Source organism: Sardina pilchardus, chromosome 1 (genome assembly GCF_963854185.1).
Source record: "Sardina pilchardus chromosome 1, fSarPil1.1, whole genome shotgun sequence".
NCBI lineage: Eukaryota > Metazoa > Chordata > Actinopteri > Clupeiformes > Clupeidae > Sardina > Sardina pilchardus.
In genome coordinates this window covers 34,856,566-34,881,974 of record NC_084994.1, presented here as the reverse complement: position 1 = coordinate 34,881,974, position 25,409 = coordinate 34,856,566, and the positions used below count along the sequence as shown (strand labels likewise).

The 25,409-nt window shown below is 42.1% G+C and overlaps 2 protein-coding genes and 1 long non-coding RNA gene across 3 annotated transcripts; all 3 read right to left on the bottom strand.

Annotated features, from left to right (window-relative positions):
- Positions 1–285: 285 nt before the first annotated feature.
- On the bottom strand, positions 286–1,360 carry LOC134075215 (stonustoxin subunit alpha-like). The gene is made up of 3 exons (XM_062530753.1): positions 1,251–1,360; positions 1,118–1,164; positions 286–999 (listed from the first exon to the last, which is right to left on the bottom strand). The coding sequence occupies exons 1-3, from the start codon at positions 1,277–1,279 to the stop codon at positions 473–475; spliced, it is 603 nt and encodes a 200-aa protein (XP_062386737.1). The 5' UTR covers positions 1,280–1,360; the 3' UTR covers positions 286–472.
- On the bottom strand, positions 1,357–7,575 carry LOC134078321 (NACHT, LRR and PYD domains-containing protein 12-like). The gene is made up of 4 exons (XM_062534168.1): positions 6,191–7,575; positions 3,659–3,832; positions 1,601–1,774; positions 1,357–1,375 (listed from the first exon to the last, which is right to left on the bottom strand). The coding sequence occupies exons 1-4, from the start codon at positions 7,573–7,575 to the stop codon at positions 1,357–1,359; spliced, it is 1,752 nt and encodes a 583-aa protein (XP_062390152.1).
- Positions 7,576–7,597: 22 nt separating this feature from the next.
- Positions 7,598–8,606, bottom strand: LOC134088914 (uncharacterized). The gene is made up of 3 exons (XR_009940008.1): positions 8,404–8,606; positions 8,169–8,194; positions 7,598–8,063 (listed from the first exon to the last, which is right to left on the bottom strand). It is a non-coding gene; the product is annotated as an uncharacterized LOC134088914 (long non-coding RNA).
- Positions 8,607–25,409: the final 16,803 nt, after the last annotated feature.

Here is a 25,409-nt window from a genome sequence, read left to right as displayed (position 1 = left end):
CTACAACGTTTGTTCCAAAGTGAAAAGTATTTGACTATCAAATGATAAATGTTCACGTTAAGATTGAGAACTGATTGCTAAAGCTAACGCTTTGCTTTACATTATAGAGACATACACTATATGTACATGTTGACCAACAAAAGCCTATAACATCATATAACATACTGAATAACTGTTCATACATGTTCACTGAGTAGATGCTTCTGAATAAAACAAACTAATCACACTATCCACAATACACACACACACACACACACACACACACACACACACACATACACACACACACACTTCTTTCTCTGGTAAGGCCCACTAAATGACCCTTTCATAAAGTACAGCAAAGTGACTGGTATTCACTGGTGTTCAGCAGATGCCTTCATCCAAAGCGACACAACAGCCTCAAAACAGCAGGTTCCGGATTGAACTCAAGCCAGCCAATTGTCACACAACGCGGTGTGGTCCCAGGTGTCTGTTAGACCTGGCATAGTCTGATGAAGGCCTCGTCTCTACAGACCCCAAACGCTGCATAGAGGGGCTCAGTGAACGTGCAGTGGAACGTGTGCAGGTGGTGCCTACTGTCAAATGAGAAGCTGTAGAAGGACAGAGCGCCAGCCACCCAGTCCAGATAAACTCCTATTCTGTTTCTTTCAAGGCAGGGGACAGGTACCTTAATCATTTTCTTATTGTGCATAACTGTGAACTTACAGTTACACTCCAGGCACCAAGACAATTTATTGTATCCCAGACAGCCATCAGAAAAACCACCCCTGCAAAGGCCTTGGTAGGCCACTCCAACAACACAGAAGCCATTGCACTCAACCTCCCAGTAAAAACGTCCGTGTAGAGGCTCTGCACACAGGACCTGCCGGTAACAGTCAAATCTGTTTGGATGGTCCAGGTATTGCTGCTTCTCCTCCACATACTTGGCCATCTTCATCTCCTTGTCCACAGAGAGCTGCCTGTGGGCCGTGTCGAGGTCCAGGTCAAGCTTTCCGGCATCTGCACACAAAAATACAATTAGCAAGAACATGACAATGCACAGGCTGTTATTTTGATGATTAGCAAGAGTCCCATGGTCAAACAAAACCAGTGGTTGGAATGAATTAATATTTATTACATTTCTTCATTCCCTTTCTAAGCCTGACTTCTGAACAACCATCAATACTGTAGAAACAAAAGACAAAACAGATGTTAGACTGGTTTTAGTTTACAACTTTCCAATGCAGTAAGACCCATACTGTATCACTTACTTGATTTTTAGTTTTCTATTTGACAGCATCTGTATCCCTGCACTTCCTGGATTATTGTAACTCAGATCGAGTTCAGCTAGATGGGAGTTGGTTGACAGTGCTGAGGCTAAGAACTCACAACCTTTCTGTGAGATGAGACACCCTGAGAGCCTAAAGAAGATACACAAAATATTCTTTATCATGAACTGAAGTCATCTCACTCATACTGTATAACCAATAATACCAAATAATACCACTAATACTGAACAATAGTAGCTGCACCATCAACATTGTTGGTGAACAGTCAAAATATTGTTGAATTTAAATAGTTCAGTGCTGTGACAGAAACATTTCTGTCTTCATATACTGACATCAAGACCTCGAGTTTACAGTTCTTGTGTCCAAGCGCAACACACAGCTCCTTCCCTCCAGAATCTTTCAAGTCATTGTTGGTCAGGTCCAATTCTTTCAAGTGGGAGTTGTCTGACTGCAGAACCGTGGCCAATGGCTTGCAAGCGTTGCTTGTGAGTGTACAGTCAGCAAGTCTGCAAGACACACATAATTTATCTAACATACAATCTTATTTTAATATGGCTTCTCTTCGTATGTAGCTGTCAATCATATGGCATCATTTCATATTCATTCTGAGTTTGAATGAAACATCCGAAGAAACACTTCCTGTTTCAGTTTCAGATCAGATCAGAATATTCATAACCCCAAGTAGCCATACATGTATTTCCAAGAAGTCCATTTGTACACAAATCTATCCTCTGATATTACAAATGTCATTCATCTTCTACCCTCAAACATTTGTGGGCTAATACATGGGAAATTATTACCTCATCGGGGTTTGTAGGTTGTTTAACTGTTTGTTTGTCTGTTTGCTTGTCTGTTTTTTTTATCAAGATAACTCTATAATAAAGGTTTGAAATGACCCAAGGAAGAAACAATTCAATTTTGGTAGTGATCCGGATCACTGTTTGGATCCAAGAGACGCTTCGCCCTTGGCAAAGGTCTGCGCTCTCGGAGTGCTTTTCTAGTTGGACTAATCCCAAAAAGGTAGCTCAAGAGGTCAACAAAGATACGCTGTGGAGGCATTCACCTATATAGCATGGGCTGAACCTGTTAGGAAGTTTTAATTTCTGGAAAACTTCAGAATCACCAAAAACCCAGTTTAATGTGCTCTAGGCTGTACTTAAAGTGACTTCACTATGATGACAAACTAGAGCCGGCAACCATTAGTAATGCTAAAAAAAACGCAAAGCTTCTGTAAAACTACACTATATTGTCAAAAGTATTCGCTCACCTGCCTTGACGCACATATAGACTTCAGTCGTATGGTTTATTATGACGTCAGTCCACCCTTTGCAGCTATAACTGCTTCAACTCTTCTGGGAAGACTAAAGGAACACTTCACTGTTTTTTCATATTAAACTACGTTATTCGCTTAATTAAGACGAGTTGATACCTCTCACGTTTCATTGCGTGCACTCACTGGCTCTGGCGTGCGGCACAACTTTGATAGCACTTAGTAGTCACACGACCAAGTATGGTGAGACAAAATAAAACGTGGTGCATTTCTATGCAGGTAAAAGAGATAACTTTATTGTGTGGCGGAATAATATTGGGAGCACTTAGACTCTGCGCAGTAATATCCTCACTCCAAAGTGGAACTGAAAGTGCAAGAGTGAGAATATTACTGCGCCACACAATATAGTTATCCCTCTTACCTGCTTAGAAATGCACCATGTTTTATTTTGTCTCACCATACTTGGTCGTGTGACTACTCGTGTAACTGTATTTTAATAGGGAAAACATGGAAGTGTTTGGTCGCTTCTAACTTCATCTCTGTTTGGATCCTAATGAATGCATTGGGCTAGCTAAGTGCTATCAAAGTTGCGCTGCGCGCCAGAGCCAGTGAGTGCACGTATTGAAACGTGAGAGGTATGTATCAACTCGTCTTAATTAGGGGAATAACGTAGTTTAATATGAAAAAAACGGTGAAGTGTTCCTTTAAAACAAGGCTTTTTGAGAAGCATTTAGCTCACTGCCTTTTGCTGGCATTAAATTAAAAACAAACATATTATTTCCAAAAAAACCAATAAAATGTCTCTCCTTCAACAGCTGATAAGTTGCTCTCAATTAAATATTCTAAATATTCTCGATAAAGCATTCTCAATTGAATATACTGTAGGGTCAACATGATTTTTAAATCATAGTATTCTTTTTTTATTCATATTTTACAAAGCCTTTTCAGAATTCAGGTAGTAAATTTTTAAATTTTTAATTTCAAATCTTTGTTTACAGGACAGATGTGTTTGCTGAACAACTGAAGACTGAGATGAGATTTCAGAATGGTCCACATGCTTCTGCTACTTCCTCCTAAAGCGTAACAGTTTAGCTCAGTAGAGCACCTTCACATCACTAACCTCAATGTCTCCACTCTGCAGTTAGCATGCCTCAGGCCAGTGGACAACACATTCACTCCAGAATTCCCCAGAGGGTTACCGGTCAGGTCAAGCTTTTTCAACAGCTTGTTTTCTGACTGAAGAGCAGAAGTTAGGACTCCACAGGAATCTTCTCCAATGCCCCAACCAACCAATCTAAAATCATGAGACAGGTGATTATTGCTAATAAGTACAATCTAAATTACTTTATAATTCTTGATTTGAGCTTCCATAACACTGTCACCACAATGAGACTTCACTATTATTTTTCACACAGATCTCTGTTTCTCAATGTCAAGAGTAGGCCTACAGTGTCGGTACGAAAAAAAGAGATTGTTCTACCTAGCTCGAGTTGCTGCAGCCAAGCGCATCCTTCATTTTTCCAACGCAAATGTACGTTCTCTAATTAGGAGATGATATTGCGCCCTAACGGGCGTGTCAGTGAAGAGAAGAGGTGTGGTCCGGCACAAAGCTCGCCAGTCGCTAATATATGGATGCAGAAAGTAAGTGCACCACTGACCAGGAAAAAGTTAGCCGGGAGTCATTCGCGCACAGCTGAAAGGCTATTTTATGAGCGCATGAGGCTTGGGGATATGGAAGAGTACACAGTGCGCGCACACACCCTACTTCTTTCATCAGCAGAAGCGCGCTGCCCGAATATAATTAAATTTGTCCGTTTCTCGGTTTTAGGTTCCTGTATTGGTCAGCAAGAAGTAGCCTTCATAGCATAACAACATTCACATGCAATAATACAACAACAACGTCTAACAGTGACCTGCTCATTTAGACAACAGTACACAGCCCTATGGCTAAGTTACCTTCAGTTTTGTTCTAGCGTACCTTTAACGTCTGGCATTAAACAGCTGTAGCGTTCTGACATGTCTACCTTCTTATTGCTTATCTGGAATAACTCCTCTAGCTGCCTCCATCCTCCATCCTTTCTGTTTTGTTTGTTTTAAAGAACTTGCGATATCCATGATGAGTAGGCCTAGGCTATTGAGTTAGTGAATTAACTTCACATTTTGTGCTGATAGACATGAAAGAAAACAACAAGTAGCCTAGTTGCGCACCTGCGTGCGTAATCTCTCCTGTTCAAACAAAATGTGTGCATGTGGATATAGCGCTGCATTAAGTTCATTTTGATAACGTGTTGACTGACTTTTTCTTAAAATAGAAAATTGTAGATAGCCTGATGGAAGGCAGCTAATGGGATGCTGTGCATATTGGGAGGGTATGGTATGGCATGCCAATTTGGTGTGAATACACACACACACAAGGAAAATGTAATAATGATAATGATCAATAGTGAGAACTGGCTTCTGGCTACTGCTGCAGCTGCTGCGTTCATTCTGAAATAATCTATTTAAGTCATAAGCCCCGAGAGACCCTAGGCTAGTGCCTAAACCCCCCCCTTAGCTTGCTTTTCTAAAACGGTAACTATACGTCGATTTGATTTCATGAAACAAAGGCAGAGCAACGACAAATGTAACGATGTATTCAGAGATAATCATTCTTCCGCCAATAAATTTTTCCTCCATATGAATGGTTGCCATGCAACATCGAGATGCAGCCACTTTAACTGTTGTGCAAGTTGTGGTAGTGCATTAACGAAATGCGGTCTAGGTGTATGTTTGTGTTGGATTTTATAACAGCATCGAACGCGATTCAGCCAATCATCATCAAGGACCGGAACTATCCGTCTTAGAAAATAATATTTACACATCATGTACATTATTTTCACAATTTTCCAGCATAAAATTTGGGAAGGCTCAGCCTTCCCAAGCCTCCATTAAGTGCCGCCCATGCCTCACGCACGAGCAAGTCGGTCTCTTCTGGAGTAGACGCCCAGGTAAATCCGCCATGATAATACCAACAGGCCATTGAACAATGCGCCAGGCTTTTAAAGGGAATGAGAGTGTGAAATCTAATTGGTTTATTGCATGCTACGCCCAAAAGACACCCACGATTAATTAACTAAATTAAGACAACCCCTTTTGACTTTGCGCCGAGCGCAATGTTCACTTTTCATGCAATCATTATAGCCTTTTGCGCTAGGACGGCCCCAAAGAAACTTGCGCGACTGACTTGCGACAATGCCCATTTGATCCTGAGAATAGAGCCCTCTGTGTTAAATTCCCATTGGGTTACATAGGGGGTCAAATACCTCCTTCCCCCTAGCATTTAAGGAAGATAATTTATTTATTTACAATACATTCTTCAATCACAAAGAAAGTTGGTGTTCTTAGTGGTTTGATTTTTACTCATTTTTTGAATTAAGGCATTAAGATCAATTGTCAACTGATGATTTTATATTCCTCTTTTTAGGCAACTTTAGCATGGTATCAAATACATGTTCTCCCCACTGTAGCTATACTGGGGGCCTCTTTAAAATCTTGTTTTTTCATACGGTCAGTACTTGGTGATCTCGAGAAACACATCCATGTGAAAAATCTCTAGAGTACAGATGAAAGTAAAATGTGAAATGCATAATATAGGGCTATTTGTCTGTCTTACCGGGCCCTCCTGCAAATCCGTAGTACCACAAGCAGTCTCCTACGTCCCTCAGTTGTTGTCTTGTACTTAATCAGGTCAAACTCATCCAGGGCATCCTCTGACACCAAAATTATATAGGCCAGGGTTGAACATTGGGCGGGTGACAGCTCTTTTCCTGAGTTCATATACTGCTGAATCTCCTGCTGAAGAGAGTCATCCTTCAGTTCAAGCAAACACAGTAAGAGATTCATGCATCTTTCCGTGGATTTGGTGTTGTCACTCAGAATTTCTTTAATGTACTCTGCGATGTTCTTGACACTGTCTGGGCAGCTCTCCGTGTTCGTCAGAAGTCTTCGCAGATGTTTCTGGTTGGGCTCCAGTGAGATACCCAAGAGGAAGCGAAGGAAAAGGTCCAGGTGTCCATCTTTACTCTCTACAGTTCTGTCTACTGCAGTTTGCAAGAAAGCAGTCATGGGAAGTTGTCTGTCTCTCACATAGGCACTCAAACGTCCTATTATCTTAAAGAAGACTTTTGTCTTCTTAGGAATTGGGCCCTGTATGGTAGTAGCTGTGTCTTCATCTACTTGGGCAATAAAAAGTCTCTGGATTTCTACTGTCTTATTCACATAGGAGTAGAACACAAAGAAAGCAGCTAGAAACTCCTGAATGCTCAGATGCACAAAACAAAAAACTTTATGTTTGGTGAAAACATCTTCGCTTTTGAAGAACTCAGTGCACATCCCAGAGTACAATGATGGCTCATTTACATCAATGCCACACTCTTTCAAGTCGTTTTCGTAAAACAAGATATTACGCTTCTTTAGTTCTTCAAAGGCTAGTTTGGACAGTTTTAAAATAATCTCACTGTTGCACTCAAGCAGTTTATGTCCATCTGGTTCAAAACCGTCTGCATACTTTTGGTTCTTCCTGTTGGTCTGAATGAGTAGAAAGTATATGTAAACTTCAGTCAGAGTTTGAGGCAAGTCAAGTGTGCTAGAATGATTGACCATTTTCAGGAACACAGTGGCCAAGATCCAGCAGAAGACAGGGATGTGGCACATGATGTAGAGGCTCTTTGACCTTTTAATGTGAGTGATGGCTTTTTCCGCTTCGTCTTCATCCTTAATTTTCTTCCAGAAGTAATCAGCCTTCTGTTGGTCATTGAACCCTTGTACTTCAGTCCACCTGTCTATGTGTGTTGAATCAATCTGCCTGACAGCTGCTGGTCGAGAGGTTATCCAAATAAGAGCAGAAGACAGAAGATTGCCATTTATGAGGTTGGGTATGAGAACACTCACGGACACATCATCCTTCAGGGGATCAAATACGTCCCTTTTTCCTTTCAGGGAGAGTTTGCTCTCGTCCAAACCATCAAATATGAAGATGATCTTTGACTTACTGAACATGTTTGGATGTGTGACTTCTTCCAACGCAGGATGAAGGTCAAGGAGGAGCTTGTGAAGACTGTATAGGTCGTTTTGTATCAAATTTAACTGCCGAAATGGAAGTGGAAAGATAAAATCGATGTTTTGATTGGCCGTTCCGTCTGCCCAGTCGAGTATGAACTTCTGCACACACACAGTTTTTCCAATGCCAGCAATTCCTGTGGTCATCACTGTTTTGATTTTCTCGTCATCTTTTAAGCTATTAAATATGTCATTGCAGTTGATTTTGCTTTCGTTTGTCCTTTGACAGTTTGATTGCTTTTCAATTCTGCGAACCTCATGTTGGGTGTTCACACCATCACACTCTCCCTCTGTGATGTAGAGCTCAGTGTAGATCTTATTCAGGAGTGTTTTGTTCTTTTTCTCCTCGATACACTCATAAATGTTCTCAAACCTCTCAATCATCCACTTTTTGTGTTTTTCTTTGACTTTTTGAATGATTACATCATCTGATACAAAGAATACAAGAAAACATTAATCTGTGCATGCAGCCGTAATGAGTCATTGTGATATCATAATGATAGATCATTACTGTGCCATGAAAAAAGTCTCACCATTTTTTTCTCCTGAGGCAACATCCCTAGAGAAAAATGGCAACACAATGAATGTTTGTAATAAATAAAATGTCTCTACTCTCTTTCCTTCATGGGTTTATAATGTCAGGATTAGTTTTACTGATTTCATATTAAAAATATATATACATTTATAGTTCAGTGTGTCTTTATTCCTGTGTTTGTGTTTGTACATGTGAACATGTTTGTTCACATGTACAAATAATGTCTCTTTCACCTTTCCAGTTTGTCTGCGAGGTCATTGAGGTTCATCTTCCTCAGGATGTTCAGAGTCATCTTCAATGAGCCCTCTCCCCCATATGTCTGCTTCATCTTAGAGGCTACATCTGTAGCATCAGCCTCCTCCAGCAGTCTTCTGGGGATGGGCTGAAACTCCTCCACACTTGTCTCAGACAGGTATGTCTTGAATCTCTTCAGCTGTGCCTCCTCCAACTCATCCAGAGTACAAAAAAGCAGGTGCAAATAGTCCCCCATGACTGAAAGTCAAACAGCAATATGTCAGTCTGAAAGGACTGGGGTCAAGGCTGTGGCGATTCTTGATATTTTTTAACAAGGGTGGCCCTAGTGGGGCACTGATTAACACTAGAAGCGCCGCGCCGTTCTGACCCACTTATACCTAGAAGCGCCGCGCCCCGGTCATTTGACCGCTTTGACGACCTACTAGAAGCGCCGTGCTGTTGTGAACTACTTAAAGCGCGGCGAGGCGGTCAAATGACCGCTGAGTCCTTAGACTGGGAGGCTTTTACTTACACATAATGATCGCTAGATGGCGCTTCGTCCACGAATGAAATCGTTTGGTCATAAATTCAGTTTGCACTAAGCCATGTGTCATTCGTGTCAGACCGTGTTGTTGATAATCTGTGGTTGTTTGTTTCATTATGACATACAGCACGTTTGAGTTATCTGTTCATGTATTTGTGTTGATTTGTGTTGAGAGTTCTTGAACAAACCTTAAGCAAACTTGACTTTCAACTAAAATGCTCTAAAAGTGAATGTGGCTAGTTCTAATTCACTCCCCAAATTCACTTCTATTAATTTAATAGGTAGCCTATATGTTCACGCCGCCGAAAATGATCGGACCTAGTCACCTGGAACAAAGAGCCTAACAGTCTGGTTTCAATTACACAGTAGCCAGGATTTCATGCCACATTTTACAGGCTACCGTGGCTACTTTCTAAAACAACTTTCATTCATTTAGGGAGAAGCATCTTATAGGGTCTAGGCTAGCTACCTCGGAGGGAGGGAGATAGAGAGAGCTATGCTGAGCAGGCATAGGCGTGAGAAGTAGCATAGGCCTAATTTAAAATAATGAGTGAATGATATTCTCCGTTTTGCGAGTGTGTAGGCTATGTTTGCGATGTCTGCTGAAAAAAAGCTATAGGCCTATTGTTTCTACAATTTAAACTTCTATGTGAATTCGAGATTCAGCATTGACACACACATTTTCACATGTTCAATAAGCAAGGCTGTAGCTCACTGGGTAGCGCTTCGGCTTGAAGACCCAAGGGGTGTTGGTTCGATTCCTAACCTATTCATGACGGAAGTCCTTTTGAACAAGGCATCAATAAAGTAGGCTAAATTCTATTCTTTTCTATTCACATAACTACACGCACGCTGGCGCAAAATAGCTCTAAACTAGCTTGTACCGATGTGCTTTTGATCATGTAAAAATTCTGGGTGACAAAACACGCGTATTTAGGAAAAGTCGTGAACGTAGGGTCCTGGAATTTAATCGAGTGAAAAGATTTTTTTTTTTTTGTAATCGCTGCAGTCAAATGACCGCAGCCCGGCAGTTCTAGGTATATCTAGGTCAAACCCACACGGCGCTTCTAGGAATACGCGTCAGCGGTCAAATGACCGGCGCTTGGCGCTTCTAGTGTTAATTCAAGGGTGGCATCTAGATAAACAGAAACAGGCTCAAGTTGTTAAATTCGCACACATGCGTGAGTAAAACCATGCACCAAACACCATTACATTGAAGGACATAGAAGGACAAAGACAAAACTCTCACATCAAATTTCTTCGAATTTGGATAAAATGCAAATACAAAATATAGCTGCAAGCAGCGATGGCGGGCCCGAGCACCTGCGGCGCGGACCTGTGACATTTCAGAATCTAACAAAGCGACTTGTGCGTGTTGGGGGGTTTGAGCAACACACATTGATGGTAATAATTTATGAGTATTATTTTGAGTTTTATACTATCTGAGCCCCAACCAAGGAGCTCTTTCTTTTCAAGCCAGAACAACACACAATGTTGTTCTAACTTTCCCTTCCCCCCCCTTTTGTATGCTAATTGCCAACATTCCATTGGAATGTTAAACCAATTTGCCCTAAGACAAAGGATTCTACCTTGATGTAATATATCTATATTGTAACAAACTCGGCTCGAGTCGCCACAAAAATTAAAGAAATTCGTTCATAAACACACATTCAAACTTATACTATAATGCTTTGATTTATTTTAAGTGCTTCGTGAGAGTGAGTAAGTGGAAAAAGAGAGAGAGAGAGAGAATAAGCCCGCAGGCCAGAGTCATTGTCCAAAACCGCGGATGCGGCATAAGAAATACAGGGAAAGACGCTGTAAGGCAGGTTTTCAGATTCCTTTGAGGCAGATGAGAGCTGAATGCCTTTTGCTGCTAATTTACATCTGTGTGAGCTTCTGATAGCTCATTGTTGTCTCAGCTGGCTGTGGCCGGAACCCCATCAAGCAGCCATCAACACTTCCCCCATCGATTCAGTGAAAGTCAAATTGACAACTTCTGAAATACTCATAAAATGTATGTTGTAAATGTAATACATCCATGTTTGGTCTTGAATTAACACTTGTAATGTGAGCAACAGCCTGATCACGATTTCATTGCAATCTAATGTATTTGTACATAGTTATAGACTAAGAAATACACTATAGAGTTTTAGACGCCACACCCACTTTCAGGTAAAGAAGCCCTGCTGAGCTGGGGGTGGCTGGATGAATGAAAAGAGAATCTCTTGCAGTGATTCGCTCTTCTCTCACTTTCTCAGCTTGGGGCAAGAGGTGACTCTTCTCTTCCTGCTCTGCTCTGGTCTAGGCAAGAGGTCACACTGACCTCTCTGCCCCTCTCTCTCTCTCTCTCTCTCTCCCTGCCTTTTCTCTCTCTCTCTCTCTCTATCTATCTATCTTTTGATTTCTTTATGGGGTTTGTTATTTTCATTATTTGATATATTGTTTATCTGGTGTATGTAGCATTGTAACTTGGTAACTTGTTAAGGTTTAAGTCCAAGTTTATTGTTTTGTTTTGAGGTTAAGTTCATTTTCTCCTTTGTTCCTTTGTTCAAGGACAATTACTGATATTTTTACTCTTACCTAAGGCTCAAGGCCTAATAAATGGTTAATTCTCCTCGCTCAGTTTGCATATCTCTACAAGTTTAGTGTGCCATTCCATTCTCTACCATAGTTAAACAAACTAGTTATTTGGTAATGTATTAGAGGTACAATATATCTATGGAGTCAGATTCTTGGTGAAATTCCTAATACAATTGCCATCTAACTTCTCAGATATTTTTACAGACCAATTCAACCTCATCGAAGCGCCGGACGTAGACAGAACACGTATAAAAGTGGGAAATATATTGTCGTATATTTTGCCCTAATTTACAGTTGGTGACATCCCTTTAGTGATCTGAAACTGCTTTTTAAAACAAGCATTCCAGTTACGTCGGTCCGCGCCTTAAACAATAGATGTAAACGTCTCTACTCAACAGCAGCGAATCGTCGTCGTGAGTGATTTGATTCTATCTCTGAAATTTGGTGAGTACATTTAACATTTCTTGAAGACGTGCATTGATGTTAACATTTCACCATAATATTCAGAAAAAATAACTCTCGCGGCTATGGCCCTCTTAAGGAACATCACACCTGAAAATGTGGTATTATCTGCATGGAGAAAAACATTAAAATACAAAGGCACATTAGACAAACTAGCACATGAAGGAATCACAATTCACTCTAGCGAGTTGGAGATATATGATTTCTGGGCGTGCACTGAGGCGGGGAAACGTGATATACAGCCTTCAATGGTGGAAGGCCTCGTGTCTTTAATATTGCAAAAGAAAATGAATGAAATTGAAACACTTCGCAATTCAATGCGAATGACTGATGAAAAAGATGTTGTGAACACCGATATTTCTGATAACTCTACTTTGCCAACTTCGTTGCCATCTTGTTCTGATGTGAGAGATGCTGATATTTCTAATGAGGTCCCAGACATTGTTGTTTTGCAAGACAACCCAAGCACCAGTAGGTCTGTCTCTCCTGAAAATGGACCTCTACCTGACGAATGCGCTGTGGCCTCAGTGAGACACGTGGACACAAACAGCCAAGGCTTGGTCAAGAAACGACAAGGCCAAAAACGCGGACCCAAAGCGAGCAGATTCTGCAATTCGTGCCATAAAGTGGGCCATGACGAGCAACAATGCTGGACCCTCGGATTGGGGAAACCTCCGCCATATTACCTGAAGCGCCGCGAGCGAAACAAGCCTCCTCACAAACAACAAAACGGTTTGCAAGATGAACTTCTCACTATGATCAAATCTGCAGTTAAAAATGAGACATCACGGATAATTAGACTGTTCAGCCGGGTCTTAACACCTTTTAATACATAGCCATCTCCTGTAACAGTGCCCTCTCGAGGTTGTTTTCTCTGATGAGAAATTTGTTAGTCACATATCCAGACAATGAGTTTTTGTTTATTTAATTTGAAGATGATACGATATGTACTGGCTTTGTTGTATGCCCCTGTAGAGGGATAGACCTTTAAGTGTTTCTGTTTGAAAGCACCTACCAATGCCAGTAGTATGCTTATTCTTTACATTTTTTTGATATGTACTCATTTTGAGGGCTAGCCAAACGAAATAATCCTTGCTTTATACCAGTGTTGTTATCACCAAGCCAAAAGAGCCTCTGCGTGAAAAACTAGGCCTAGTCTGATATAAACAAATTGTTGTCGTTAAACGGTCCATGAGCCAAAGAGTTATGGATATGAGGTAAAATATTTTATGACTACAGATAAGCCCCTGATAGAGAGATAATTCCTTAGGTGTGCATGTTACAGATTATTGACTAACACTAAACCCTATTGAGTTGGATTTTGGATGCCTGTGTGACGCTTAACAATCAAGGATGACTCATGCTTACTTAATTTTTCCAAATAAATTGCTGACACACTGATTTACTTCTAAATTGAACAAATGTTGTACACACAGATCTGCCAAGGAGACGTACACATGGCTGACTGCTGTGGCAGACAGTGTTGTACTAACATTCATGCTCACTCTAAAAATAATTTACACATTTAAGTATAAGATAAATGTTATATACTGACTTTGTTGTATGCTTATATAAAAGGGCATAGATTCTGTAAATGTTTTGCTTCAAAGCACATAGACAGATGTTGGTGGTACAATTATTCTTATAGCTAAAATATTGACTTCTTACAGTGCTCAGAAGTGATAAAGCACATACACACAGTCACACACAAGTGAAATTTCGAATTTTAACTGCTGGGATGAACTAATTTGCTTTCCTTTTAACTTCTATCATTTTATATACATCCTTTGATTATTTGATTTGATTTCCGTGATACATTTGTATTCAGTGTGCAAATAATGCCAGTAACAAAGATGATTTATCTTATGAAACATTTTTTTTCAATTTGAGATACACCAGAATGTGTTTAATTCCATTTATTTTGAAATTTGTATATTGGTTTGTTTGTTTTGCTCTTTCTCTCTTTCCTGTCTTTTCCCTATATACATGCCCAACTCATCGAAAAAGCAAAAGACTAATGTTACAGCAGACAGACGATACTCTCACGATTCTGCTCAACTCCAGATTGCTTTTACACAAAGAAGAATGTTCCACGCTACATCAATGCTCACCTGATCCTGAGAACTTGTTTCGGACCGGAGAAGCTCGGTCAACTAATGTGAAAACTACTCTGAGAGATTCCTTTGGACACTATGGACAAATATGTGAATATGGATGACTGGCCTTAATTTTGACAATCTGTTAACTTTGTGTCTCAGTTGTCAAGGGGGCGAATCTGTAAGGCAGGTTTTCAGATTCCTTTGAGGCAGATGAGAGCTGAATGCCTTTTGCTGCTAATTTACATCTGTGTGAGCTTCTGATAGCTCATTGTTGTCTCAGCTGGCTGTGGCCGGAACCCCATCAAGCAGCCATCAACACTTCCCCCATCGATTCAGTGAAAGTCAAATTGACAACTTCTGAAATACTCATAAAATGTATGTTGTAAATGTAATACATCCATGTTTGGTCTTGAATTAACACTTGTAATGTGAGCAACAGCCTGATCACGATTTCATTGCAATCTAATGTATTTGTACATAGTTATAGACTAAGAAATACACTATAGAGTTTTAGACGCCACACCCACTTTCAGGTAAAGAAGCCCTGCTGAGCTGGGGGTGGCTGGATGAATGAAAAGAGAATCTCTTGCAGTGATTCGCTCTTCTCTCACTTTCTCAGCTTGGGGCAAGAGGTGACTCTTCTCTTCCTGCTCTGCTCTGGTCTAGGCAAGAGGTCACACTGACCTCTCTGCCCCTCTCTCTCTCTCTCTCTCTCTCCCTGCCTTTTCTCTCTCTCTCTCTCTCTATCTATCTATCTTTTGATTTCTTTATGGGGTTTGTTATTTTCATTATTTGATATATTGTTTATCTGGTGTATGTAGCATTGTAACTTGGTAACTTGTTAAGGTTTAAGTCCAAGTTTATTGTTTTGTTTTGAGGTTAAGTTCATTTTCTCCTTTGTTCCTTTGTTCAAGGACAATTACTGATATTTTTACTCTTACCTAAGGCTCAAGGCCTAATAAATGGTTAATTCTCCTCGCTCAGTTTGCATATCTCTACAAGTTTAGTGTGCCATTCCATTCTCTACCATAGTTAAACAAACTAGTTATTTGGTAATGTATTAGAGGTACAATATATCTATGGAGTCAGATTCTTGGTGAAATTCCTAATACAATTGCCATCTAACTTCTCAGATATTTTTACAGACCAATTCAACCTCATCGAAGCGCCGGACGTAGACAGAACACGTATAAAAGTGGGAAATATATTGTCGTATATTTTGCCCTAATTTACAACGCGCCTAAAGCGCTTCGTTTAGTCCATTAAACAAAAAAGGTTCACGAAAAAATTCAGGATCTTCAATCGGTCCACCAACACGACAATAATCCACGGCAAAAATAATCCATCAATCGAAATGCTTGAGCAAAACAGTCTCTTAAACTCCCGCAAGCAAAAATGGAGAAAAAAAGATCGCTCTCACCTCCTTGAAACAGCTGAAAATGGATCCGCGGAAAACAGATGATTATTCCAACGTCGGGCGTAAAAGTAGAGACGGTAGAATTCTCTTAATGTGTCGGACACGATCAGGAGGATATCAGAAAGCAGCCGGCCTTCTACCTCTTGTTCTCTCATTCATTCATACATTCGTGCCCCCATTATCTTCCGCGTCCCGTTCAAAAGGCAACATGTGATTCTATCCCGAGCGCAGCCATAGGGCCCGACAGAAAAGTGGGTGCGGGTGACAGAAGAAAGTGTGAGTGACAGCTCCGGACCCTATCTGCTCAGTGCTTGCCCTGAATCACTGCCCTACGCCCATAATAAGCAAGATAGATAGAGGAAAAAAAATAACTCAATAGTACCTGGCCAGGCTTTTTAAAGACATATACTAATTATTAAGCAACATGATTCTTTTACAAAAATGACAATAAGAATAGCAAATCTTGTCTGCTTTGCAATGAAAATATTATCAGATCATTTTAAAAACTAATATGACCATTTATGTGGCGGATGCTACAGTCCCCGCCCCCAGACTGGAAATGGTGGGAGGAGGCCCAAAGTAGGGTTTCATATTCACCACATTTACAGTATCCATGGAGTGATCAGAGAAACGAACTCTGTAGTTCAAAGGTCCTAATTTCTTTTCCACTGTACATGGCCCGGCCCACTTTGGTGCCAGCTTGGCAGTGAACCCCTTGGATGCGTCAGACAATGGGTGAGCTTTGACCCACACCAGGTCGCCTGGTGTGAACTGGACATCTCTTCGCTTCAGGTTGTAATACTTTGCTTGTTTCTCTTGGGCCTTCTTGACATTCTCTGCCACTTCTTTTTTCAGTTCCAACTGTCTCTCCAAAAGAGTGTGTCTAGACGAAGCTGGGGAAGGAGCTTTGGGCAGCAGCTGTTCAAGAGGGCCTTTCAGAGAGCGGCCCAGGTGCAGAATGGCTGGGGAATAGCCTGTGGACTCTTGCCACGAGGAATTGATGGCATAGCGGAATTCATGGACCCACTTGTCCCAATCCTTATGCTGTCCTGCAACATAGGACGCAATCATGCATTTAAGAGAACGGTTGACCCTTTCTGTCTGGTTTGTTTGGGGATGATAGCTGGTGGTAAATTTGTTGGTCACTCCCCATGCTTTGCAGATGTTTCTCAAGAGATGGCTGGTGAACTGGCTCCCCCGGTCAGACAGAAGATATTTGGGAGTACCCCACCTAGTGAAGACCTCTTCTGTGAGAATTCTCACCAGTTTGGGCGTTTTGCTGTTATGCACCGGGAAGAGCTCAATCCATTTTGAGTAATAGTCTACAAGCACAACCAAGTAGTGGTTATTTTTCCGGCTGCGAGGGAATGGACCCATGATGTCGATGCCCAACATTTCACCAACCTCTGACACTTGCGTTGACTGCAGCAGACCACTAGGCTTGGTGTTAGAGGGTTTGTGCTGCTGGCAGACGGAACATTCTTTGACATGTTGCCAAGTGTCTTTACGAATGTCTGGCCACCAGGCTACTTCCAGGATGCGCAGGAGGGTCTTTAATTGTCCAAAGTGTCCCCCTAGAGGGTTATCATGGAAGTATTGCAAAAAGGTGAGATGTAGGCCTTTTGGGACAACCAGCTGGTACTTGTGTCCATCCCGAGCTATTGGCACTCTTCTGCATAACAGCCCCTGATGGTCAAGAAAGGAAATGCGGTCTGGAGGAAGAGACGAGGGAGCTGGCATCTGCTCACGGACATCTTTGATGTAATCATCGTTGTCTTGAGCAGTGGCTATCTCATCCAGAGAGTTTGGCAGGTCAGTGGACACTTTGGCTGTGCTATAGCAAACAGCAAGGCTTGTGGTGGTCGGCACATCATCAGCACTGGGCCCAGGGATACGGGACAGAGCATCCGGGACTACATTCAAGGTCCCCTTCCTGTACCGCACGGTGAACGTGAAGGGCTGGAGTCTGAGGGCCCAGCGAGTGAGGCGAGAGGACGTTTTTGGCGCATTGAAGACCCAAGACAGGGCTGCATGGTCAGTTATGACTTCAAATTGCACTCCTTCCAGAAAATGTTGCCACCTTTCCACTGCCCAGACCACGGCCAGACACTCCTTTTCTGAAACAGAGTAGTTTCGCTCGGCTGCATTCAGTAGACGGGATGCAAAAGCGATCACATGTTCACCATCATCATCCTCTTGGGTCAACACGGCACCCAGGCCAACGTCACTAGCATCCGTGGAGACCTTAAAGGGTTTTTCCAGATCCGGATGAGAGAGGACCGGAGGGGACTGTAACGCTTGTTTCAGGCTCTCCCAGTTTCTCTCACAGTCTTCCGTCCATCTCCATGCAACGTCCCTTTTCTTCAAGTTATTCAGAGGGGCGGCCAGGTCAGCAAAATTTTTAATGAACTTATGATACCAACCAGCGAGGCCCAAGAACCGCTGGAGTTCTCGGATGTTTTGTGGCCGGGGGTATTCATCAATGGCCTTGAGCTTTTCAGGATCTGCTGAAATACCCTGGCCGGACACTTGATGGCCTAGGAACTTCAGAGAGGATTTGAAGAAATGGCATTTTTTCAGGTTGAGAGTCAGGGAGGCATTATGGAGTTTTTCAAACACTTTCTTCAGATCTTCCAGGTGAGACGCTTCTGATTTTGAATATACGATGATGTCATCAATGTAAACAAAACAACAAACACCTTTCAGGTCAGCCAAAACATTTTCCATAAGTCTCTGGAATGTGGCCCCAGAGTTCATCAGGCCGAAAGGCATAGAGAGGAAATGGTATAAGCCAAACGGGGTGATGAATGCAGTCTTCTCAATGCAGGCTTCAGCCATGGCAACCTGCCAGTACCCAGAGCGCAGGTCTAAAGAACTGAATACACTTGCTCCTGCAAAAGACTCAAGGATGTCATGTATTTTGGGCATTGGATAAGCGTCAAACAAGGTCTTTTTGTTCAGATGCCTATAATCAACACAGAAACGCCACTTTCCCCCAGGTTTAGGGACAAGCACAACAGGACTGGCATATGGTGAAGAAGAGGGTTCAATGATTCCATCAGCCAACATCTCCTTCAACTGCTGCTGGATGATGTCTTTCTTAAGAGGTGACACCCGGTAAGCTGGACATCGCAGGGGTATGTCGTCGGTTAGGCGGATGGTATGCTTCACCACAGATGTCTTCCCCAGGTCACCGGAGCAGATAGACGGCCATTCATTCATCAACTGTAAGAGGTCAGGCCTAGATTCAGAGGGTAGGTCAGACAGAATGTTCAGACAGGCAGACCGTGTCGTAGATGGTTGGTCACTGAGAGGCAAAGCATAATAAATGCTTAGGCTTGCTGATCCATCAGTTGTGCACCATTCTTTCTCCCTCTCACTCTGATTAATGAATGGGTAGTATGTCACCTGTTGGCCATCTCTCACTCCATAAGTTCCTCGCATAAAGTCCAGTCGTAAGCCACTTTTTTGCAGGAAGTCTAGGCCTAAAATGATTGGAAAAGCAAGATCTTCATCTGCAAGCACATATATGGAATGAGTCCAATAACTGTCATGGAGGTTAATGGCACATTGAGCTTTTCCTAAGGCCCTCTTTGCTGTACCATTTGCCAGCGCAAATTCCTGATTTCCACAAGGTGTCAGGTTTTCTTGTGTTTTCTTAACCTGTCGCCATAGCTTGTCACACATCAGAGTGAAAGTACTCCCTGTGTCCAGCAGGGCGGGCCCCTGGAAACCTCTGATGGAGATGTTAACGGCAAGGAGAGAGTGAGGATGTTTAACTCTAGCCTGAGAGTGGGATTCTGATTTTACAACTATTAAGTCAGCTTTTTTCTTCTGTTGCTGGTTCGGTGGTTTCTCAGCATTGACTTTGAACCAGTAGCTTTTCTGTGAGGCCATGTCACTTTCAATCATGCTGCCAACTTTAACCAGATCAGCTACAGTGTTCACAGTGCCTCGTAAACCAGGTGCAATTTTTGGATTAGCATTGTTGAGTATGCGCTTTACTAATGTTGCCTCGTCAATGTCGGGTTTCCATTTCAGAGCAAGAGCTCGATAATCATAAGCATAGTCTCTTATGGACTCACCGGGGGCCTGAATGCGGTTGCGCAGGCGCTCTTCAATCTCCAGCATGAAATCATTAGCCAGAAAAGCTGAGGCAAATGCAGTCTTGAATTCCCCCCATGAATGGATGTTTTTGCGTTCCGCTATCCACCAGCTTTTAGCAGAGCCTTTAAGTACTGATGACAATGTGGCCAAAATTTCAGCATCTGGCATTGGTCTTAATTCAAGAAATTCAGTACACAGCTCTAAATAAGTCATTGGGTCCTTTGTTTCGCTATCTGCCCCAAACTTAGGAAAATTTAGCTTAATAGGGGGCTTCCCTCCTCTTGGCCCAGTAAAATCAGAGGGACTTGTAAGGTTAAAAAGCAACTTTTCTCCTGACTTACTCCCTCCTTGATTTACAGGAGACAATTTAGGGGTGCTGGTCAGTTTGACTTGGTTTAACTGAGTCTGCCACTGCACATCTCGTCTCTGCAGACAGCGCACTATTGCATCCTCCAAATTCTCTGAAAGTTCAGTAGAAAAGTTCTTGACATCTTCAACTTTTGTGTCTAATGTTTGTCTCAATATTTCTTCTCTTATAATTGCACTGGAATTTGCCTCCAGAACCTGCTTTTGAAGAGCTTGGAAACGCATATTAGTTTCTTTGAGTTGCTTTCGAAGTTCATTCATTTCTGTATAGTAAACAGGTGTATAGCGTGAAGGTTTGTGAGAAACAGTATCATCATCGTCCTCAACTTCCTCTTCACTCTCTTTTCCATCCTCTTCTTCCTCCTCTTCACTCCCACTCTCCTTCTCATTGCTATCATGTTCTCTTTCTTCAATAATTCCTCCACCAATATTACTGGCACCTCTCGGTGTTATATTAGATGCTGCGGCCGTGCTTTGGTCATTAATGTATAGAGAACCAAGAGAATCAGTGAGGCGATCTACCCGTTGCCTCAAGGTAACGTGAGGGTGCATTGGCTGAATGGAGGGTGGAGGACAAGGAGTACCTGGCCTATTACCTCCCTTTCCCTGGTCGTCTACGATATCTACCAATGGCCCTGATTCCATATACATCTTGATAGCAAGATTAAAGTGGAGAAAGTAAAGATATTAACTAAGGAGAAAGAGTGATAAGTGATGAAAGAGTGATAAGTGATAAGTTCAAAGAATGTGCGTTTAAATCCCCGTACTGGCCACCACTGTAACAAACTCGGCTCGAGTCGCCACAAAAATTAAAGAAATTCGTTCATAAACACACATTCAAACTTATACTATAATGCTTTGATTTATTTTAAGTGCTTCGTGAGAGTGAGTAAGTGGAAAAAGAGAGAGAGAGAGAATAAGCCCGCAGGCCAGAGTCATTGTCCAAAACCGCGGATGCGGCATAAGAAATACAGGGAAAGACGCGCCTAAAGCGCTTCGTTTAGTCCATTAAACAAAAAAGGTTCACGAAAAAATTCAGGATCTTCAATCGGTCCACCAACACGACAATAATCCACGGCAAAAATAATCCATCAATCGAAATGCTTGAGCAAAACAGTCTCTTAAACTCCCGCAAGCAAAAATGGAGAAAAAAAGATCGCTCTCACCTCCTTGAAACAGCTGAAAATGGATCCGCGGAAAACAGATGATTATTCCAACGTCGGGCGTAAAAGTAGAGACGGTAGAATTCTCTTAATGTGTCGGACACGATCAGGAGGATATCAGAAAGCAGCCGGCCTTCTACCTCTTGTTCTCTCATTCATTCATACATTCGTGCCCCCATTATCTTCCGCGTCCCGTTCAAAAGGCAACATGTGATTCTATCCCGAGCGCAGCCATAGGGCCCGACAGAAAAGTGGGTGCGGGTGACAGAAGAAAGTGTGAGTGACAGCTCCGGACCCTATCTGCTCAGTGCTTGCCCTGAATCACTGCCCTACGCCCATAATAAGCAAGATAGATAGAGGAAAAAAAATAACTCAATAGTACCTGGCCAGGCTTTTTAAAGACATATACTAATTATTAAGCAACATGATTCTTTTACAAAAATGACAATAAGAATAGCAAATCTTGTCTGCTTTGCAATGAAAATATTATCAGATCATTTTAAAAACTAATATGACCATTTATGTGGCGGATGCTACAATATGTCATGAAATGTAAATGTATTCATGTCTGGTATCATTATGATAGTCTTGGTGTAAGGATTGTAATGATTCTAGTGTAAGAATGTTTGGAATATTCTGTAAGTGACATATATGATATCCCTCCACATGTAAGCCTAATCAGAGTGAGTAGGTGTGACTAGGTGTGACTAGGTGTGTGTGGGTGTGACTGAAGCCATCTAAGTGAACCAATGACCTTGCCTTGTTTTACAGGAACTACAGGAACATACTGATTGGTTTTTAATTACACCTGGTCTACAGGGGTGTGGCTTCTTTTTTTAAGCCACACCCCTGTAGACCAGGTGTAATTAAAAACCAATCAGTATGTTCCTGTAGTGAATCTGAAGAAGACCACACGGTCGAAACGTTTTTCTGTGCTAGAGAAAATAAAAGTAAAAAAGAAGGATTTCAAGTGTGCGAACTTTTTTCCATTTTTAAAGCTAATGTTACCCTCTCTGCTTGTAAGAATAAAACCTGAATCCTAAATCCTAATCCTATAAAAAAATCTATATATATAATTTCCAACAACATGCACACCAAATTTGGTTCATTTTTGTGAATGTATGTTTCAACAACAACAGACAACACGCTAGGTGGCGCTATAGAGTCCCTAAGCCACACCCTAGGCCAGAGCTCAGTGTCTGACTAGCGGTAGCAGTTACACAAAAGTCCACCAAATTTGGTTCATTTTCGTGAATATATGTGTCAACCACAACAGACAACGTGCTAGGTGGCGCTATAGAGTTCCGAAGACACACCCTAGGCCAGAGCTCTGTCTCTGACTAGCGATAGCAATAACACACAAGCCCACCAAGTTTGGTTCATTTTCATGAATGTGTGTGTCAACCACAACAGACAACGTGCTAGGTGGCGCTATATAGTCCCTGAGCCACACCCTAAGCCAGAGCTCAGTCTCTGACTAGCGGCAGCAATAACACACATGCCCATCAAATTTGGTTAATTTTCGTGAATGTGTATGTCACCCACAACAGACAACGTGTAAGGTGGCGCTGTAGAGTCCTTGAGCCACACCCTAGGCCAGAGCTCTGTCTCTGACTAGCAAAAGCAACTCCACATGTAGCTGCCAAATTACATCAAATTTATAACCTTTTTTCTGCCTATAACACCAACTTCCTGTTTCTTAATAAGACGCCATAATTCAAACCTTCGCCATTTCAATATACTTTGAAAATTCAAAAATCTGGTCACAATTCCTCTTGAGGACCCCTCAAAATCATTTTACTGCTGATATGACAAGTTTTCGATAAACCGTCTAGGAGAAGTGTTTCAAAATCATAACTCAGATTCTTCTACAATTCACTATATAGTTTAAATGTAAAACTTGTTTAGATTCATACAACCCATATGCCCACCAAATCTGGGCCATTTCCATGAATGTATGTGTCAACCACAACAGACAACGTGCTAGGTGGCGCCAGAGCCCGTCTACGGAGAGCCTTGCCACTCGCTATTAAGTCCCATTGTAACGACTTTTGGTTGCAGTTCCACCAAAATTCCACTGGGGGCGGTCGCCTGAGTGCAGAATGAATGGGAGCCTATGGAGCTAGACGGCTAAAGTTGGCTCTTTCACCCAATTGTCGTTGAGAGATCTCAGATTTGATTGTAGTTTTTGCAAGTTCAACATAGGTTATAGGTCAAAAGTTGAATGAACGAGTACTTATGTCCTTCCGATTTCTTACAGGTTGAGTTGTTGTTGCCCATACCACGCTAGCATTCTGCTAATGAAGCTTGAGTGTATGACGTCATTTACATTTTAAAAGACGTTTTAAAGCAAACAAGTGACTCTAAAAAATCAAACACCACGCAATACGTAATTTCTTTGCATCCCCTTTCGAAAACAACATTCAAATTCATTGACAAAAAATTATATTTTGAGAAAAGCGGATTTTGAGGGGTATTGCTCCATAGACCGCCATGCATTCTGCACTCCAAATGTAGCGCCTCTAATGGAACCAGCATGGAACTGCAACCATTTCAAAACCGGAAGTATAACGACAGTGGCAGTTCTCCCCTTATTAGACATTCTCTGGTGGCGCTATAGAGTCCCTGAGCCACACCCTTGGCCAGAGCTCTGTCGCTGAGTAGTGTTAGTTTTAGGTGAAAAAAGGCAAAACGTGGCCCGGGAGAAATTTAATCTGAGCAAAAACAATAGGGCCTTGCACCTACGGTGCAGCCGCTGCTACAGCGGCCGCACCTCGATGCTCGGGCCCTAATAATAATAATAATAATCTGAGCAGAAGCAATAGGGCCTTGCACCTACGGTGCTGCCGCTGCTACAGCGGCTGCACCTCGATGCTCGGGCCCTAATAATAACTAGAAAATGTAATTCCTGTATCTGAATGTACTCCTATATCTGAAGCGCAAACCATTGACTGTATTTAGATTAGAACAAAAATGATTATCACATATTTACAGTTTTACACACAAGCCAAGCCTCCTTATCACACACACATACAAAAAAAGAGAAGAATCTCCGGATAATAACTTAAAGGCATCAAGAATGACCTAATATGAAAACGGACAGAACAAATATGGTAGTAGAAATTACCTGATATGTGACCAGTTCACTGCAGTTGAGCGATCCTTGAACTCTTCTCTTCTAGAACAAGAAGTGCTCTCATCTCAGGTCAAATGTCCTAATTACTACGTTGTCACGGCATCATGAGTTGATATGAGCACCGTTTTAGGGTTAGAGGAAGTGATGCCCTACTGCAGATTCAGCCCACTTCCTGGTTTCAGTCTGTGGTTTACAGCATAGACTGAGCAGCATAACCAGCAAGACCTACAGAGAGAGAGAGAGAGAGAGAGAGAGAGAGAGAGAGAGAGAGAGAGAGAGAGAGAGAGAGAGAGAAGAGTGTATGTTAATGTATACAATAATGTTTCTGAAACCTTCATGCCAATAAAGCTATATTGAATTGAATTGAATTGAAAGAGAGAGAGAGAGCAGTGCACATCATCAGCAGAATACAGGGAAGACACACAGCACAGTTGGGCGCGTGTGTGTGTGTGTGTGTGTGGGGGGGCTACCCTAGCCCACTTCTTGGTTTCTGTCTGTGGTGCACAGCATAGACTGCAGCAACCAATGCCAGCGCTATGTGACTATCACAACACAGACATTAGATATTCACAGCATCCTGAGCAGCACACAGGCAGGGAGAGAGGGAGGGAGAGAGAGAGAGAGAGAGAGAGAGAGAGAGAGAGAGAGAGAGAGACAGAGAGAGACAGAGAGAGGCATTAGATATGCAATGTCCAGAGTAGTGCACATCATCAGCAAAAAAATGGTATGTGTGGATGAGGGAGTATGTTGTGTGTTTGCGTTGGGAGGGCGTTGGGGGGTGTTTGGGGGATATGGTGTAATGGTGTGTGAATATACTGTATACCTGTGTGTGTGTGTGTGTGGGGGGGGGGGGGGGGGGGGCTATATGTATGTGTGTGTTTGCGTTTCTCCGTTTCATAATAAGCCTGGATGGAACTGTGGTATGGAGCTGTAGTCGATGAAGAGCATCCATAGCTATTTTTATTAGCCATGGCGAGAAAGAGCAGTGTTCAAAGCAAATGCTATTGCATCGTCTGTGGACCCGTTTGACCTATAGGCAAGCTGGAGTGGGTCTAAGAAGACAGGGTCATATCTGTATTATGTTCTTTAACTAACTCAAAGCACTTCATAGCAACAGAGGGGGGTCAT

What these genes read in the sequence shown, in the direction of transcription:
- LOC134075215 (XM_062530753.1), bottom strand. Translation starts at nt 1,279, where the DNA reads ATGCTGTCAAATAGAAAACTAAAAATCAA. An exon ending in AATAGAAAACTAAAAATCAA is followed by an intron (nt 1,165 to 1,250) that starts GTAAGTGATACA and finishes TTGTTTCTACAG; the next exon opens with TATTGATGGTTGTTCAGAAG. An exon ending in TAGAAAGGGAATGAAGAAAT is followed by an intron (nt 1,000 to 1,117) that starts GTAATAAATATT and finishes TTTTGTGTGCAG; the next exon opens with ATGCCGGAAAGCTTGACCTG.
- LOC134078321 (XM_062534168.1), bottom strand. Translation starts at nt 7,575, where the DNA reads ATGTTCAGTAAGTCAAAGATCATCTTCATATTTGATGGTTTGGACGAG. An exon ending in CGGATTTGCAGGAGGGCCCG is followed by an intron (nt 3,833 to 6,190) that starts GTAAGACAGACA and finishes TCATGATTTTAG; the next exon opens with ATTGGTTGGTTGGGGCATTG. An exon ending in TGCAGAGTGGAGACATTGAG is followed by an intron (nt 1,775 to 3,658) that starts GTTAGTGATGTG and finishes TGTGTCTTGCAG; the next exon opens with ACTTGCTGACTGTACACTCA.